General features: G+C 35.8%; 1 protein-coding gene across 3 annotated transcripts in view; it reads right to left on the bottom strand.

The window, feature by feature from the left end:
* Positions 1 to 3,152: 3,152 nt before the first annotated feature.
* The window catches only part of LOC110456108 (beta-1,3-galactosyltransferase 1-like), a 47,312-nt gene continuing 29,796 nt past the window's right edge, over positions 3,153 to 20,668 (bottom strand). For 2 of the 3 annotated variants that reach the window (XM_021506664.1, XM_021506663.1), the window contains exons 3-4: positions 6,040 to 6,158; positions 3,153 to 4,874 (exon numbers count right to left, since the gene is read on the bottom strand). In XM_021506664.1, coding sequence (XP_021362339.1) covers positions 3,449 to 4,684 — 1,236 coding nt within the window. In that variant the 5' untranslated portion in view covers positions 4,685 to 4,874; positions 6,040 to 6,158 and the 3' untranslated portion in view covers positions 3,153 to 3,448. The remainder of the gene's footprint in view (positions 4,875 to 6,039; positions 6,159 to 20,668) is intronic. The other variant, XM_021506665.1, reaches the window with a different exon arrangement.

Raw genomic sequence — 20,668 nt, 5'->3', positions numbered from 1 at the left:
TAAACACACGCATATATAGCGATATATTCTTACTTTACGATTGAACCAGATATGCGTCTATAAAATCATGAAAAAAGGCTTCATTCGACCCAATTCTCAGTAACAAGGTATGCTGTTATTTTCAGATATGGTGCATCATACCTATAGTCATGCCGAAAAAAACAACAGTTTCCAACATTTATTACATTTCCTGGCAGTGGTTCAGGGGTCCTTAATCGATGATGTTTTGTTATAATTTATATTAATATATAAATGTATACTGTGCGTTAAGTGGTGTTGTCGGCCCCCGTTATTCATAACTTTACTCGTATCTTCATGAAGGTGCTTCCATAAATGCATTAAACAAACCCGGTCAAGTTTAAAACATCATTTTGTAAAGAAGGCTAAAATAAAAGCAAATTGATGCAACTGGTTCGAACATACTTTTGGCGCATAAGTAATGATTCTAGAATAGTTAAACAAATATTAATAAAGAATTATTATTTTACCAATCACAAACATTTTTATATCGGGTATAAATATTCAACATGAATGGTTTACGTAATTTAGAATTCAGTATGTCAGAAATATTGTCCCCCACTGTAAAACATATTATAAAAAATATATAGAAACATTTAGGTTTTATCATTATCAGTTGTAACATGACAAAACAAATAGGTTTTATCGTTATCACGTGTTACATGACAAAAAGAGAGGTTTTATCATTTTCGCACGTTTCATGACAAAACAATAAGGAATGGTGATATTTATCATCTAAATAGTATTGGTTTCATTTGTAAGCGTTCCAGATAAACTGGCTCATGCTATCAGCGTCATGATATGTCGTCATGGATTAAGATACATTACACGCTACTCCTGTCATTAGCGATGACGTCATAGACTATGATACTTAAAATGCCGTACCATTCATCGGCGGCAGGAGGCACTTCCTGTGTATTGTTAAAAACAATTATGGGTATGAAAATTTAGATAGGTATTTACATTCGCTGCCGTTTGGATACATGGTTTGTTAAAATGGAATAAGTTTTCCAATTAACAGATTTTTTTCTGAAATCAGCAAAGGTCTTATTGCAACAATCACATATTATATACATACATTTATCAATGTGTAAGAGATATTAAAAAAAGTTCAAAACGAAAATTTGTAAATAAAATCAATCAATGTTGACAAATCGATACTTTCATATAAAAATATTATGACCATTTGTGATAACAGGCGGTTTGTGACATACAACCTTGGGGCTACATTAGTCGAGTCTCTCCTTCTGTGCCCTAAGTACTAGCAGAAGCAGCTCCATGGCTTGTTACATTACGTACAGACTTAAGGCTATCACGCCCCATAACCAATACCTCAATAATAATTTAAAAAAACCACAGAATAAGTGTTGGTTGGATTGTTGTAAAGGGTTATCTACGGACATACTATTGGATTGATTAACAAACGTCATCATCACGCTATCGGAACGACGACACGTACATCTGGAAAATCGTTATGTGATAACACTGATATAGTCTTATACATATATATCTATGTACAACTCAAATGGAAAGTCAAAATATATTTCTTTATACTTTTCTATTAATTGAAAAATGTGTTGATTTTTATTGTTTGCTTGTTTAACGAGGATTTTCAGGGTACGAGTTGTCCTCCGCACATTACACAAACAAATACATTATTAACATACAGTACAAAATACAGGAAATGCATGAACATTAACACTGGTCATTCCCAACACACCAAAACACATACACCCACACACAGACAGAGGAATAATTCGAGGTTCTTGTATACCACTTTTACAAATTAGTATCCGTGATTATTGGGTCTTTGCAATCAACCAGTATATTTCTCAACTCCCCCGCGAGCATACATGCATTGCTGCCATTTCGGCGCTCACAGTTAGCATTCAACAATTCTAGCACTGCCCAACCACGTACTCATTTACAGCTGAGTAGACTGGAACAAGCAGAGTAAAGTATATTGTTTAAAGATACAGCACAGTGCCGTGACGTGACTCGAACCCGCAACCCGTCGGTCACGAGCCCGGCGTCACGCCACTTCACTACCATGCCTCTGTTATATTGACAGAGAGTACAGTTAGAAAGAGAGACATGGATGCAGTTAGTGAGAGGGACAGAAAATACAGTTAGAGAGAGAGACAGATAGTACAGTTAGAGAGAGAGACAGAAAGTACAGTTAGAGAGAGAGAAACATATGTTGTACACTATATTGACAGAGAGTACAGGTAGAGAGAGAATCATATGTTGTACACTATATTGACAAAGTGAACAGTTAGAGAGAGAGAAACATATGTTGTACACTATATTGACAGAGTACAGTTAGAGAGAGAGAAACATATGTTGTACACTATATTGATTTTTATAAAAATGACGCTCTATATCCATATATACATTAATAGGCTGGTACTTTGTACATATTAAATATGTATATTAATTATCTATATTAAATATCTATTATAGATATCATATAGATATGATTAGAACTGATAACATGTATATGTTTTATGTACATTCTGTAAAAAAATAAAGATTCTCTGGACAAAAAATAGAAATTTTCTGTATTTTCTCCATAACGATATCGAAAATACCTTGATAGTTCTATACGAATAAGTGACATAATTATATATATATATACTGCCTATTTCTCAAACAAACAAATAACATTCTCAAGAAATTTGTATTTCCTTGCTTTATCCAAAAAATATCTAAGTTGAAAACGAACATTTAAAAAAAATTTGTGTTAAATGACAAGGTTATTTCTTAAAAGTATCAATTTCAGAAAAGAAAAAAAAAAAGTGCCGCTTTTAATAGTAAAAATATCTAGGTTTATCTTGAACTGTACAGTGAGAATATAAAACAGGTATTATAAATAGCATAATATATAGCTAATATGTTTGAAATAACATACCTGCTTTAAATAACACACATACTATAAATAACATACATTTTGAAAATAACATACATATTATAAAAAGCATACATATTATAAATAGCATACATGTAATAAATAACATATATGCTATAAATAACGCATGCTATAAATACTTTATATATTATATAAAAAACACACATGCTATAAATAGCATACATATTATAAATAACATACATATTATGAATAACATACATATTATAAATAACACACATGCTATAAATACTTTATACATTATAAATAACACACATGCTATCAATAACATACATATTATGAATAAAACACATGGTTTATAGTATCTTAGGGACTGACCTTTTACCAACGTGTATTATGCATATGATACGTACTTAAAAAAATGATAACATTATCTATGTATTCCAGGGTATTTCCCGGATCGGATGACCTCTCCGGCGTTGATGGTGCGTTTAAAAGTTAATTTAAATATGGCACGGTCTTCATATAGATCTGATAATGTAAACCAAACGATCCAAATTTAAATTATCCTCTCTTTGCACACTTTCCAAACCACATCTTCTCCATCATATCTGGAGGAACTTGGTGTGACGTCATCATGGTATTACCGTGATATATACAGGGATCTGGCTTAAATCTGCCAGCATTGAACCCTGGGATAGCCAATAATTTGTATCCTAGTTTTTTAATGCAGAGAGCGACGTACACATCTTCGAGATGGAAAAACGGAACATGTTGTGATACCTCAAACACCTTTGTAGCCACGTTCATACTAGTAACATACCCGGTACCGGAACAAAACCCCGGATAGTTACTTGCTGGGAAACTTTTCTTTGATGCATACCATTTAGATCGATGATCCCGAATAGGCTTTGCCACCTGGTGACACGCCCCGCCGACCTGAGTTTGTAACTTTTCTTTGTGATTTTTTAGTGTTGTCAGAATATTTGGAATGTTGACGTACATATCATCGTCAGTTTTCATCACGAATTTCGCGTCCTTACATTTGGTGCTGGCCCATTTGTACGCCATCATGGTTTTGTATGTCAAGTTACTGTAAGCATCCTTGAAGTCTTCCTGAAGAATATCTTTGAATATATCGAATTCCTCTTTTACGATTTTATTCATGTTTGGATCAGCAGGTGCTCCAAGTAAGAAAGCATATCGGACATTAGAATCTAGGGAGTTGTTTTTAGCATACGTTAGCCATGTTTTACGTATAGTTTCTCTCTGTACTCTATTTTTGTGGACTGTAAAGATCAGAACAACGACATCTATTTCGGGGGACTTGTCGTTACGAGCACAAATTTGATCATTGTCTAATATGTAATTAAAGTTATGATTAAAGCACATTTCACAGTTGTCCTGACGATTTGACGGGGGTTTCGTTGGTACTTTAGCTGGTGATTTTACAGGCAGTTTCACCGTCTTACCGGTTGTAGTGGAAGTGGTCACGGAAACTAGTTTACCAACTGGTGGTCCCTTGTTAGATTTCGTTTCTTCGTTTTCAAATCCAGACAGTTTGAGAACTTTTAAGAATTGTTTTGCGTCCTTTTCGTAGAATTCCTTTACATTGTCTGTGAGTTGTACAGACAGAGTGAACAGTTCACTAACGTGATACCAGTAAACAAACACACTGGCGAACATGACGACGCACAGTCCCAAAAAGGCGTACAGCAGGCTCTTCGTGGTACACGTACGGCCGCCCTTCTTGTTATGGTCATTCATGACGGATACAGTGCAGGCAGTTAAACACGGCATAGTGTGCAGTCCTTTTACCTTAGTACAATGGCCACTTGGTTCCTTTACTATACGATGATTCTACTTTGGTCAATACTTCGATAGCGTTGCTGGTGATTCAGTAAGGTAAATTCGTATTACGCTGTCGTATATTCAGGTCGTATCACACTTCAGTAGAATACTCACTTCCGAAGTCAGCACGTGCGGATTACTGCAATGCGATTAGATATTATTACAGTCTATAATATATATAATAAAAATAGTGAACACCATACAGAAAAATATCGACTACAATACAAGCACAGTTTACACTAATGAACTGATGCCCGGGCACGGATCAGTGAGGCGGGAACATATGTCTGCTCAACTGCCTCGATCAATAACAAAGAAATCGTTCGACACACGCTTTCTAAATTCTAAGTATGTATTCGGTCGATATGTGAAGGTTATTGTATGGTGTTCGAGTAACAAAGGATGTATAACACCCGAGCGAAGCGACGGTGTAATAAGTCCCGAGTGACGAGAAATCATGCAATAACTGGCTTACTGCATGCTTCCCAACTCGAACAAAACATAAACATTGAGTAAAAAATGTTCACCTGGACAATATTTATACCTACCCTACACTGCAGATAATTTACATGTACCTGTCTGAGTGAGTACTAATCAGAACCAGGTAATTTTGTCAGTGTCAGGGAAGGTAAGGAGTGTCTGTTCAACAATTAGAACAAAATACAGGAAACAATGTTGAATTTCTAACTACATTTTCAGTTTAATTTTTGTAACCATTTTCATATATTTCAATGTAAGGGTTTATCAATCCCTAAGAAATTCCAGTTCTTTCAATGAATGGTATATTTGAATGTGCAATTTTGTATAAAGAAACAGCTCCTAAAGATTATAAACTTTTTCAGGAAATGCTTATCCTCTCACGTGATAAGGAAATCAATAATTTTTATTGTTTGTTTTTCAAACATGAAATTACCATTTTTTACTCTCTTTTTTTTCTTATTTTAAATGTGTCAACTAAGTTTATCCTTTTCACTGTATTAATTATTGACTTCATCGTTACTTACTTATTGATTATCTCCCCTTTCTTACATCATTTGTGACCACAGTCCACTGGACACACCCCCTTTCATGGTCATGTAATCATGATTGGCCATGAAAGGGGATGATGTGTGCAGTGGACTGTGGTAGCAAGTGATTTATTGCCCACAGTTTTCCATAGTGAGAGGTGGGAAGTATGCAGTAACGATGTTTTTAGTCTTCTTTGTTAGCTCGGGTAGAATTCGACGTACTGTTATACAAATAAACATGTGTGAGACCATTTAACAGTACGCAATCAATATGACTAAGGTAGAAAATGCATGCACCTTTAATACCAACCTGCTGGCTGGCCAGGCTGGAGCTGTCTACGTCAGTATCTGACACGTTCTTTGGTATTGAAGAGGTTGTTGAGCCACGTCTTCGTCGTCTTTTAGGGGTGTCTCTTCTGCAAGACAGAAAAGAGAAAAATAACAGCTGGTTCAGATGTAAACTAAGTTTGCTCATCACCTTTACTATACGAGTCCACATTGATCAAAGAGTTCTAGAAGGACTAAACAGTAAAATAAATCATTGCTGGCTTACTGTATCTATTACCAAATTTTAAATGTGTAATCGGCCCCTTGTTTGTGTGTTACGTTAAGTTTATAAGCTAATAATTTAATTAAGCTTGTAACAAGCATTTCCATTGGCTTAAAACTTTATGTTATCAGACCATAACGTACAAAATGACGTTGCCGTTTGTAACGTCGCTTTTGATTGGCTGATACAGCAGCGCAATAATTTCTAAGAGAAAAGATTCCATAAATAAAAGTGGATTTCCACAGGGATTGTGTATAGTAGATTAAATTATAAGGATTAACTTGAATATATTTTTCATGTTATGGAGCTATAACACGACAAACCGGAGTGTACTCTCATCATAAACCGCTTCGCGGTTTATTTAGAGTACACCCCGTTTTTTGTGTAATTTAATCTTCTACACACAATCCCTGTGGAAATACACTTTTATTGATGGACTCTTTTCTCTTAGAAATCATTGCGCTGCTGTATCAGCCAATCAAAAGCGACGTTATAAACGGCAACGTCAATTTTTACGTTATGGTCTGATAACTTACATTTTTAAGCCAATGAAAATGCTTGTTACAATTAATTGGATGTAAATAATTATAGATTGATTGCGCAGAAACTGTATCGAATAAACGTTTCATAGAGGGTACATTATAGAATCAGACACGTATTGTTTTGAATCAGTACATTTAATCATAAAGTGTTTTACCGTAAAAAGTTGATCTCATGCATGACAATAAGGTTGGTCTTCCTAATGTAAAATATAGCTATGTGTGATGTAGGTATGACGTATGCGTTATCGCGAGAGGACAACTTCCTCTCTGCGATCTGTTCTACCTTTAGAACATGAGTACACGTAGGTAGGGACTGTTCAGTCAGTCATGTGTGTCTCCCATTCTGGATTTCACTAAGAATTTCATCATCGTTTTAAATAAATTTGTTTTACAAAAGCTGACGATGGACATGATGACCTTTCATTAACGGTAAATATAAAATTGAAGTAGTTTTATATTTGTTTACTTGCATAACTATGCTAACTTTAAACATGTCTTGTAAACCATTTATTGCTAGGCGCGTTACATATAATAATTTTATTACTGTCTGAAGCTTTCGAAATGTATAAAAAGTGTTTGACAAGTAAATAAAAACTATTTGATGTGATTTTATTATATGCTATACAATTTAAATAATGCAGGCTTACTGACAACCACTTAGCGCTTCGAGAAATAATCAAATATTTAATGATTCCCAGCGATAGCTGTTTAAATCGGGAAACCACTGAATATACTCATTATGGTTCCTTATGGTTCACTCTTTATTAATGGTGGATTTTTGTTGAGGTGAATCTGAGGTTATATAGACCTCCGAAATATAAGTCCATTTAACCACAAATTAATCGACATGAAAGTCCTCAATCTTAAGAAGCTAAATAACATTTTCATAAAAAAAGATGGCACGTATGAAAAGTGTACGGATATTAGATCTTCATTAGGCAGAAAGTATTGTGACGTCATAATTGAAATTGTTTAGTTGCGTACGGTAAGTTGTGTTATCATCTATATACTACTTTATACCACCTACCGGTAGCATTATATCTTAATTATCATTTGTTGTCAGTATAAGAATACTCGAGAAGAAGTTTAGAAAGAGTTGAGAATGTGAAAAACATGAGAACGAGTTTTCCCATTGCCCTTCATTTTGGAACGTATTTTCTCAAAAACGAATGTCTGCTCGCGCCAGGTGACGTCCTAAACCGGAAGTGATATCCACACAAAAGTGATCCGCGTAAGAAAAAAGTCCGTCATAAACAAAGCATTGTAAAGTTACGAAATAATATTGTGAGAATAATAAAACCATTTCAAGCGTAAACTTTCATATGGAAAAGCAAATGACGATAGGATTGTTTTAAAAATATTGTTCTACATAGTTTTAAGGTTCATTGTATTCATCCGCGCACATCTTCTATTTGTTTACGTGTCACAGACCGAGTATTAGCGAACGTTGACCATTGCTATCTGAAACAGACTATATATGAACATTGGTTAACAACTATAGTTCTCCTGTTGTTCTTTGAAACGGACTGTAAATGATCATCGATCTACGATGATACATGTAGTTTTCATTTAACGACAAATAGTTAAACTTAAGTTTTCCTAAATAGACTATAAGTAATCATCATCGATCAACGACTGTTATTGTCGTTTTGTTCTCTGGAATTTATCTGTCTCATAGTATACCTGGGCCTTTGATTAAATGAGGCTACACCCTCATGCTTACATTTTGTTAAAGCTCAGTCAACCAGCCCTGTGTATTGACTAAACCTAGTCGCCTGTCCAGTCGTACCTGTACCTGTATATTGTCACTGTTCAGAAACACTCAGTACAAACAGCGGATCAAGTTAATACAATGAACTGGTATGTCAGAGAAATAAAACTCCAGAAATCCTAGCCAAAATTGAACATAACAAAAATACCACGAAACGTGAGGAAATGAAATCTCATTTAGCATAGCAAACACGAAGCGAGGCAAAGCAAGCTGACGGGGGGATATCAAAATGGTCATATCATTTTGTATGTGTTTTTCCTTTAGAATAAACAAAACCTACACAAAAAAATTATTTCTTTATTTTATTTATAAAAAGTCAACATTTAGAAATTCCGAAATTCCGACAAAATGATATGGTTATTAAAATTTGGGTGGGGCTTTGTAAATCAATCTTTAAATTATTTTCCATGAAGCCGCAGTTATTCCATGTCAACAATTCGTTTGTTTACATTAAAAGTAGACAGCATTAAGCGGAAGCGGCAAAATCCGTAAATTTGGGAGGGGGTGTGATATCACTTCAAGGGGGTGTGATATCACACGGGCTGATATCAACTTGTGGACATTTTAGACTTATTACACATACAAAAAGGGTGTTATTATTAGTAAACATATGACAATCACAATTACAGCATGGCCCTCGTAACGTTATCACATCTACAGCATGGCCCTCGTCACGTTATCATATATACAGCATGGCCCTCGTCACGTTATCACATCTACAGCATGGTCCTCGCAAGGTTATCACACCTACAGCATGGCCATCGTCAGGTTATCACACCTTCATCATGGCCCTCGTCAAGGTATCACACCTTCATCATGACCCTCGTCACGTTATCACACCTTCATCATGGCCCTCGTCAAGTTATCACACCTACAGCATGGCCCTCGTCAAGTTATCACACCTACAGCATGGCCCTCGTCAAGTTATCACACCTACAGCATGGCCATTCTATGGTTTCACCTCAAACAATTCACAGAAATCAACGGTAGTGCAAACATTGTAACCTTCAAAGAAACTGCATCATACATACTCAGAGATTTTTACCAGCTTCCAAAAAACAAAGATACCGAGTGTGAGAAACAGAATGTAATTGAAACCGCGGCAAAATTGATTATAAATGACATCAAGGAAATCAATGCATCGAAAGAAACATATCCTTCGACACCAGATGTTTCATCTACCAATGCTAATGTTGACTTTGTTCCTAAAAGCTTGCAGCAATTTTTGCGATGCTTATTCAGCGAAAATGAAGCTGAATTAAAGATAGCAGCGATAGGGCAAGCAATCATTCAAGCCTCTCGACCAAGACTTCTCATCGCTCCACTCCAGCTTGGTTTAGGGGTTCAAACACATCATCAGTTTGCATCGAAGTTTCTGGTAGACACGCTTCACAGCCTTGGGTTTTGTGTATCTTATAGGGAGGTACAGAAGTTTGAAGCTAATGCTGCTCAATCTCAAGGATTTGATATTGATGGAATCACCAATGACCATGTGATTCAGTACATCGCCGACAACGTCGATCACAACCTCAGAACATTAGATGGCCATAATACTTTCCATGGAATGGGAATCATCGCTGGCATTACTCCGAGCACGACGACTAGACGCAGACCTGTTCCTAGAAAGGACATATCTTTGGATGAGGTTGCAGCTATATGTAAAATCAACATTGACTTTTTCAAGCTTCATTCCAATCCTCTTGATATGATGACATACAAGAAACTTACCAGGCTAGAGGGGTGTGATGGTTGTTGGAAGATTGATTTTCTGTCGTCCATTGTTTGGCCACTGAGACCCACTCGCCCAGGATGGTCTGCAACAATGCAGGCTGTTAATCAAGGCATGTTTCCTGGCCAGTCTTCTGTTGTGTTCTTGCCAATGATAGACATGAATCCAGGGGATCTTTCTTGCATATACTCAACCATGCGCTTTGTAAGTAGAGAAGCAGCAAAATATGGGTCTCACCCGATACTGACATTTGATCAGCCGCTCTATTGGAAGGCCTTGATGATTGTTGCGAGTGAACCGTCTGACAGTGAACTCAAAAAGATTGTCCTTCGGCTCGGCGGATTTCATATGGAAATGAGCTTCCTTGGAAGCATTGGCGAACTAATGAGAGGATCAGGCCTGCAACATGTACTGGAAACTGTTTATGCACCAACGACTGTTTCTCATATGATGACCGGTAAAGCTGTGGCAAGAGCAGTGAGAGGGCATTTTCTTGTAGACGCTGCATTGCATGCAATTTTACTGTCCAGTATGTACGACATAGTCTTGCCGTCTTCAACAGAGGAAAGTCAACTTCATATTGAGCCAACCAGTTTTGAGGAGGGAACAATACTAGATGAACAACTTCAGCACGCCAGCGGATCGTCAGAATTGCATGAAAACGACCTGGATGTTGCTTCACAACTCTACGATGTGATGCTGTCAGGAGAAATATCATTAGACGAGGTTATACATTCAGATCTGTTAGACAAAATTCAAGAAAAATTGAAAGCAAGGATGGATTCAATTTCCTGCAATCGAACAGCCAAGTTGTGGATCCAGTACATGGAAATGATTTCTATTCTCAAACGTTTCATCAAGGCAGAACGAACTGGAAATTGGAACCTTCATTTAGTTTCCGTGCAGCAGATGCTGCCCTACCTCGCTGCAGCAGGACACAATCTATACACAAAATCGGCCTACGCGTATTTGCAAAATATGCTCACACTTGAGAAGGATAATCCTAAAGTGTTCAATGCCTTCCAAACGGGCCATCATGTTATACGAAGAAGCGATAGGTTTTGGGCAGGTCTATCAACTGACCTTGTCATTGAACAAGTTCTTATGAGAAGCGTGAAATCAACTGGAGGCTTGACGAGGGGTCGTGGCATGAGTGAAACTCAGAGAGCAGTATGGCTACTTTCAATGCCGGCTTGCGCGGATATGAACAATGCGATGCAAGAGCTGTGTAACGTGAGCTATGCTACAAATGACCAACACAAAGAAAGTGGGAAATCAAGAAAGGAAAAAGACGGGAAAGATACAGAAACCATCCTTGCCTTTCTGCTTGAAAGAAATCCATTTGAGGGAGATGCTTCTCTCAGAAATATAGAAACTGGAGAAACTGATGATGGAAAGGCAAACACAGAAAATGCTAGGTCAATTGGAGAAGCAATTGTAAAGTCAATGGAGGGACAGAACATGGCTAACTATGTGTTTAAGAAAGCAAACAAAGCTGTTACGTTGAGTGCGAAACCTGCAACTTTGAGAATAGAAAATGATGATGTCCAAGTTGACCCACAGCTGTTATTTCAAAGGCTAATGGCAGCAGCAAATGGATTACCAGAGGACGTATCTACTGTCTTCTCATATGAACTTGCCACCCGTCCATCTTCGTTATTTGAACCGTCAGGTCTAATGAGGGCTGCACAAAAATCAGTTCTTGCAGATGCAATTTGGAGTTTCGGAGATTGCACCTCTCCCGTACCAGAAGATGTACATTACGTGCTTGACGGGGGATCCTTACTGCATCGTTTACCTTGGAATAGGGGATTCTCATTCGGTTCCATATGTGCCAAGTATGTAGATTACGTTACAAAGAAATATGACAAACCATCCATCGTATTTGATGGGTATTCTTCCGGTCCGTCAACAAAGGATGCAGCCCACCTCAGGCGCAACGGGGGTTCGACAGGAGCTCGATTTGACTTTACAGAAAATACCACTTTCCGGTCTAAAAAGGATCACTTCCTATCAAACCAAGTCAACAAACAAGCCTTCATCTACATGCTAGTAGAGGCAATGAAAGAAAACGGATGCAGAACCATTCACGCTCCAAGTGATGCCGATGTCCTCATTGTGAATGAAGCTACAGAAAATGCACTGAACAGAATAACTGTTGTGATTGGAGAAGATACATACCTTCTCATTCTTCTTCTATTCAATACCAGTTTGGAATTTCACAACATCTTCTTCCACTCTGTAGAATCATGTTCAAGAAAAATGAAGGTATGGGATATACAAAAAAACGAAACAAATGCTTGGATCAGAAACATGCTACCATCTTCCATTCCTTCATGCAATTACGGGCTGTGATACACCCTCAATCATCTTTGGGATTGGGAAAGCTGCAGCACAGAAGAAAGAACAAAATGATTCAGATTTCAAGGATCTAGCTGGAGTCTTTGCCGATGATTCTGCCTCTGGAAAAGACGTTACTGCAGCCGGGGAAAAGGCCATTGTTTCTCTTTACAATGGCAATCCAGAAGAAGGACTTAACATTCTAAGATATAAGAAATTTGTTGATAAAGTTTTCGTTGGAAAATTGTGCGTGCTAGTGCAATCGCTACCCCCAACTTCGGCTGCAGCAGAATACCACAGCAGAAGAGTTTATCTCCAAACCCAAATATGGATGGGAAATGGCGACACATTTCCTCAACAGGAATGGGGATTGTATCTCGACAATGTAAAGCTTCTTCCCATCAAGACACATTCCCCTCCTGCTCCAGAACACCTGATTAAAATTATTCGCTGTAACTGCAAAACTAACTGTGACTCGAAACGATGTACGTGCAGAAAGCATGGTTTGGAATGTTCACAGGCATGTGGAGAGTGCAAAGGATTGAGTTGTTCCAATGCAGAAGCAGTCCTTGACGCTGATTGTCATATTGGAAATGAGTGCTTATAGTGTTTTCAAGACATATTTTCAGCAAGTAGTGCCATTGCTCGGTTTGGATGACTTTTGAAATATTTTTTACCTTTCAAAGTGAAACCTGGATGTCAATATTCCCATCAACTTTGTGTAAAACTTGAACGTGTCGGACAAAATCAGCCATTTTTATTCCATATTGTTATGGGCATATACTTATTTATGCAATAATACGCTTTTGTGAACAAAATATAAACTCTCAAGTCATAAAATAGTTTAATTCTATGTCTATTTTGATCGTGTAAGCTTAAAGCTAGTCTCAGACAAAACGAAAAAAAAAAGGGCAAGGGGAGATAATTAAATCGGAAGTAAACATTTTTTCCCACATTATAATTTTCTAGAATTTTTTTCTGGTGATGTCCATATGTTATTAATTCAGAAAAACACCAAAACTTTTCTGTTGCAATTTGTTTGATATTTTGCCATATTTCAGCTAGAATGACTAGACTACTCGTCAAGTTATCACATCTACAGCAAACTGCTCAAAAGTATGATGTTTTGTATTGTGACTAGGTAATACTCAAACATAGATTTTTGGCAAACGGGTAGATCTGGTGCTAAAACAATGTAGTCCTGGGACCAATCTCCTAACTAATTATATTTTGCAGTAGAATATATTTTGTTATGGCGGACATCATCTTTTATATCGAGTAGAAGTTGCAAAACACGCTATAATTCTATATTGCTGATGATCAATTTCGACTAGAATCAGAGAAAAAAATTAATTTCATATTCGTTAGTGAATGGTCTTTAGGGATCTTTTTCAGATAATTTAATATAGAAATTGTAACTTATCATTTCAACTCTTACGTCACGTTTTGATTGTATTAAAAAACTGAAATGTTAAAGCGTGAGTACTACGCATGTTAAAATTCCCACGCCCTGCTCATCAAACGTATGAACTTGATATAAATGAATACAAAAGAGACCAGTAACTTACATAAGACACTCCCCTGTTGTCCCTTTGGTTTTCACAATAGACAAAGGTTAAGTAGAACTATATTTTTTCAATGACAGGACAATCGCCTGCGTCATGGCAGATCAATGAAACGCGTCCCGACCTGAAAGCGGTACGCGGCGTCGAAACGGTCAATCGTCTCGACAGGACAATCGAAAAGAAAATATAGTATTCTTTATACAGCGGAAATGTCGCTGTTTTTGTTGATATTAAACGTAATAAACAATGTAAAATGTGTACCTAGCTGTCGTGAAATCAGCAGTAACATCTGTGTAAAATATTTATTATCAACATAAATTATTGGGTCTAGCTCAAGTGTGCCATGATTCGTGTCTAAGGACCAGTTCAGTTCCTACACTCTGCTGGTAATCAGTCTTTAAGGTATGTCTCGTTCCCTGGTGACAACATGAACTTAAGTTCACAATTTATAAATCGAATCCCTAGGTCTAGCTAAATTGGTCAATTTAAAGTGAGTTGTATAATTTGGTCTTGTGTTCATGCAGATCAGAGTTGTGTTAGTATAGAACATGTTTAAACGTATCGGGGTAATGAATGATAAAGTTGTAATGAAATACACAAACGTACAAAAATATGCATGAACGAATCGTAATTTGGTTTCGATATCGATAAAACAAGGCAAAGCATGAGCCAATTACAAGGATAATAACCTCGTGTGATTATGATCTTATCGAGGATAATTGTCGTTTTATCAACAAAAACACACACAAGGCCGTACATGATTTAAATTATAATCGATCATCGAGTACACATATATGATAAGTTCTGTTTCAAATTAAGTGCTAGGACACCATAGTCCCTCTCTCTATCACTTGTATAGAATATTACATAAACGACACAACTCGATTCCACAGGTAGATCTTATGTCGACAACCAACCTTTCTTTGCATTAGTAACGTTACTCGACAGCTCAGGGCTGTTTTCCCAAAATATGTGGACACATTAATAACACCAAAAACTGACAATGATGTTCAATCAGAGCCGTCAGATATGTTTCTCATACAACTTCAGTTCTTCCAAAAAGACACTGTTGTCTCGGAGGTACAGACCCTGGACCGTTTTTCTTTACCAAAAGTGCGTTGCGTTTCCGTTGCGTTTGCGTTGCCCGTTTGTTGTGCGGGTTAACTTCAGCGTTGAATGTGCGTTGAACATGCGTTTTGCTGGTTATGTAAGAAAACGATCGATGTGCAGGTTATTTTGATAATATGTGAGTGCTGAAATGTTTTTGTTTAAAAAAATAGTTATATGGATAATAAAGTTTGCAAATTAAAAACAAAATAAATATACAAATAAAATAGATAAATAAGTGAAATAATCGGTCGGCAGTTTAGCAATGACTTATATTTATATTCAAATATTTGGGCTGCGTCGTGTGCTGATTGATGGATGCATGTCTATACACGTACCTTAATTGGCCAGTAAAAAAAAATAGTAGAAAATAATTGAGTAATTAGTAATTAGTTATTTGCATATTTCAAATATTTAATTTCCATGCTGATATCATTCTGTTCATATTCAGTTTTTTATTACCTTGAACCTTACGGCTCATCAGTTCAAAATAAACATATATACAAGGATAAACAATACAATCACTCACACCCACATCGACACCCACCCACAAATACACCCACACACACAAATACACACTTACATACCCATTGGTATAGTGTAGAGAGACGTCCCTCTTTATATAGGTACATAGTCTTTTCTTTTCTTATTATTCAGTTTAATATATTTGGCTAAATTTGTTAACTGTTTTTTGTTCCCTGTTTCCATAAGTTGGATAAATGTATACATGCTAGGTCTTTCATAGTAATAATTCTTAATAAAACGCTTTCTTAAATCTAAAAAACATTCACATTTTAATATAAAATGAAATTCATCTTCGATATCCCCACTATTGCAGTATGCACATGTTCTTTCAATCCTATCTATATTATTATACCTGCCAATTTCAATATTTAATTTGTGAGATGAAAGTCTAATTTTTGTAATTTCTTTCAGATTTGTATTTCCTATGGGTTTTGTTAAATATGGTTGTAAACAGAAATTTTCGCCAATAAACTTGTACAGTGAACACTTAGAAGATGAATCTATTTTTTCTTTACATTCTTGCGTAAATATATCACACATTCTGCTTTTAATAATATTCATAATATAATCGGATGTATAGGTATCTCCATATTGCCATATGTACCCTACTCCCATTCTAAATAGTTCGTTTCTTACTCCATTCATCCATTCACTACCATTTTCTAACATTTCTTGATAACATGCATGTAAAACACAATTGTCAGTTTGTTTTAATTTTAACCAGTATTTAAAAATTCTAAATTTCCTAATAATTTCCAAAGGCAATCTTCCTAATTCTTGGTAAACCATAAAATTTGCAGTAGATTTCTTAACCCCTAATAATCTTTTTCAATAACTTAAATGTATTTTCTCTATATTTGGTGCTTTATGAAAGCCCCAAACTTCCGCTCCATAATTAAAAATACTACAGACATATGTATCGAAAACATGAAGCTGAGTTTCAACGTTAAAATATGTTTCTTAGACACGTTTGAAACTGAAAACAGTGCTTTTCTTCCTTGTTTAGCGATTTTTTGTTGATTTTTTTTTTAATTTACCAATAAAATTCATTAATATACCCAGGTAATTAAATTCATCTACAATATCTAAAACACCTCCATCAAAGTACCACTTATCTTTTTCTCTACATTTACCTCCGTTACGGAAAATCCTCACCTTGGTTTTAGAAGTATTAACCGTAAGATTCCATTTATTTGTATAAAGTAATAAGAATATATGAATCAAATAACACTAAATCTACAAATACTTCCATCACTGATGGGCTGATGGTTTCGTAATGACACCAGGGTAGTCTGGATTGAAGATATATAATTAGTGCGTCTAAACGGCGAATTTCATTTTATAAAATATTTCTAGTTTCTCTATGTGTGTATGGTTTTCCGTTTGTTTTATTGTCTATATTGTGGGTTTTGTTTACGTCCAGGTAGAATTATGTTTGTCCTGTGCTCGACACGCAACATATCGGGGGTGCACGTGCTGGCTGCGAGGTTCGATAGACACAAGGCCCCTGACAACATTGACAAAAAATTGGGTTTTAAATCATTGAGACGTAGCAATTTTACTAGTTGTGTATTCGGTATTTCTTTAAGCTGAATTAAGAGGACATATTATTATTAATTTTTAATATTTAATAAAATGGTAATGAGTATTCAATTAAGTATTGAAAATATTGAAAATATTAATAAAGAACGTGATTATGTTTAAATCCTGAATGGCAAAAACCGCCACTAATGAAAAAAATATCAATACATAATTAGATTGAATAAATAAAACAAATTAATTAATTAAATGAAATAAAAGTAATGAAATAAATGAAATGAACATAATAACTTAAATAAAATAACTAAATAAATGCAGGATGGTATAGATTGTAAATTTGGTTTATATTTGTAGGTGATGTAGAAGGGTGTAGGTGGTAAAGGAAGTATAGGTGATTTAGGAGGGTATAGGAAGTAAATGTGATGTACATATGCAGGAGGGTATAGGTGGTATAGCAAGTACAGCCAATTACACCTCTCTTGTTTGATATAATTTTTAATCCTTTAACCAGAGACATATATACAGTGACTACACATTAGTGTATGTACTGCGTATATACTGGTGTTATATGCCACTGTTTTAACCGCCCGATGTTTATTTTTTTAAACAAAACTTATTTAAACATAGTGTCTGATCAGAGAGGTATACGTTTCTGGTGTGACGTGCTGACAAAAAACGGTAAATAATATACTTTTTGTTATTAAACTGATCTTTAGAAAATTTGATGAACACCTATATACAACACAAAACAATTGATTAAAAAAACAATTGATCTAAATTGACGTAGGCGCACCCAGAGTATATAATATATACGTCTCTGGCGCATATGGAAAGGGATCACCGCACCCCTTTCTTTACAATATGTAAATATACGATTGGAATTGACAAAAAAATGAAACGGTTTATTTTTTTCACTCCCAGTCGTAAAACTTTAAACGTTTTTATTCTGTATGCAATCCAATGAATTAAGCACACTTCTAAGAATATTGCAGAGAAAGAACCTGTCCGTTCAAGTCTCACAAAGATTAGTAATTTATCAATGAACCACCTGATCAGATATATAGCATTGTCCAGCATTAATTGACCCGTTTCTGTCGAGTGATGCAGTTGTACTGATTGTGGTTTGCATATACATGAAATGCGTAAGTGCTGTCACAGAGTCACATTATTCATATTTTTCTTGAAATTGATCCTTATACCAGAGACGTGATATATATATATATACGTCTCTACGTTAATTTGACTCAATTTTCCCCGTTATCTCACCTGAGGACATTGTTGTTAAATTGAAAAATTGGAAGACACATGTAATCTACACCAATCTACACACTAACTTCAGGACCCCCTTGCCCATCTGCTGACATCCCGTTGATGTCATACCTGTACACAGGTATATAGGTGTATCTTCACTGATCTTGAGCCTCCTGCTCTCAGCACTGGGCACAGGTGTTTAGTGTTAGTTACATGTATACAAATTGCATACCCAAGCATGCTAAGGGAGTGGATCGAGATTTTCACAATTTAACCAAGATGTTAAATTAAAACTTAGGCATGCTACATAGGGAGAAACAAAAATGTTTTAATCTCATAATTCAATGATATTTTCGAGATAAATAAAACTCTGGAATTAGATTATAAATGTCCGTGATCTAGTTTAGCATCGCATACACAGGTACTGTATTGTATACAATCAAATGTTTGAAATGTTGACATAACATAAGGAAGACACAATGTCGTGGATTTCTCATTTAACGGTGATACTACAAAAATATTGACATTTAAAAACAGAAGACACCAACGTTGAAGTTATTTTGTAAACATTTTCACTGATATATTTCCGTATTTTTGGACCGTAGAGGTACCGGAGTATATAACTTTTTTCAATATAAATATTCCGGCACAGAAACTGATCAGGACGTCGTGCTGTTCAATGACGACATGATTGAATAAGTTCTCACTGTAGAGCAGAAACATATAAAGTATATACGGCTCTGTGAAGAGTAAAGAAAATGATTGCAAACTGACTTTCCAGCTAAAATTAAGAAATATCTTTGATCGATAACATTGAGACTATTTCCGTTTAATTTCCGTCAAACTCGTTCATTCGAAAAATATCTCATCGGTGCTCAGGATCGGGACATGCAATGCTACCAGTCTACCACCTTCCAATTCCCAATTCTATAACCAGTATAACTGTGATTTATTTTTTGAATTGGAATATGGTATAAGTCAATAATCCCGAAAGGGTGATATTATGTTGTTGGGAGATTTTAACAGTCGTACCAGTAATGTATGTGATTATGTAAAATATGATATTATTCACGACAGTGTTAAACGTCAGCTTTCTGATTTGATTTCATATGTCTCTAATGATTATTATACTGATATGGTTAACCCCGACACAGTGGTAAATCATTTTGGAAACCGACTTATAGAATTATGTAAGGCGAGTTGTTTGCGTATCTTTAACGGAAGAGATTTAAATAAGTATTCAAATGACTATACATATTGTGGCCATAATGGAATGAGTGTTATTGATTATTTGATTGCGAGTCCATGTTTATTGTATTGTGTTAAACAGTTTATTGTTGGCAATTTCAATGCACGTGCAAATACGAACGCGTTTTTCATTGGTCGATAATGATGATACACATGTGTGTGAACCGACAGGTAACGAGCGACCTACTTATCGATGGAATGACGAAGGTAAGGTAAGCTTTTAAGATGTACTCTCAACGAATCAAAATGATATTAACGAGTCGGTTATACTATCGGAAGATGTTACCCAAAATGATATGGATGATTGCGTTACGCGATTTTCAAACGTATTGATTCGTGCAATGGACCCCTTTCTCTCGCGACCGAGTACACACAGGGACGACAAGCGTGCGGGAGCAACTGAGGCGAGACCAGGTAAATAAACAAGTTAGGTATGATACAGGTATATCCGAGGACAAACCATGGTTTGACCCCGATTTGAAACATGTATGGAATAATTATAAAAATGCATTGAGTTTGTTTAATAGTTCTAAGTCTGTAGAGAATCATAACAATTTAATTAATAAGAAAAGATTGTACAAAGCAGCAGAAGCAAAGAAAAAAAGAATGTACATGAAATATGAAGGTGATATGCTTGATCAACTAAGAAAGTATAATCCGAGACAATTTTATAAGAGATTCTCGTCGCCTAAAGCAGCTGGACCTCAAATGAGTATGGATAATTTGTACGACCATTTTAAGACTTTGTCATCTGAGAAT

The sequence above is a fragment of the Mizuhopecten yessoensis genome, unplaced genomic scaffold (genome assembly GCF_002113885.1).
Source record: "Mizuhopecten yessoensis strain PY_sf001 unplaced genomic scaffold, ASM211388v2 scaffold8519, whole genome shotgun sequence".
NCBI lineage: Eukaryota > Metazoa > Mollusca > Bivalvia > Pectinida > Pectinidae > Mizuhopecten > Mizuhopecten yessoensis.
Note: the sequence above shows the minus strand (reverse complement) of the source record. Positions and strands in the feature narration are given on the sequence as shown.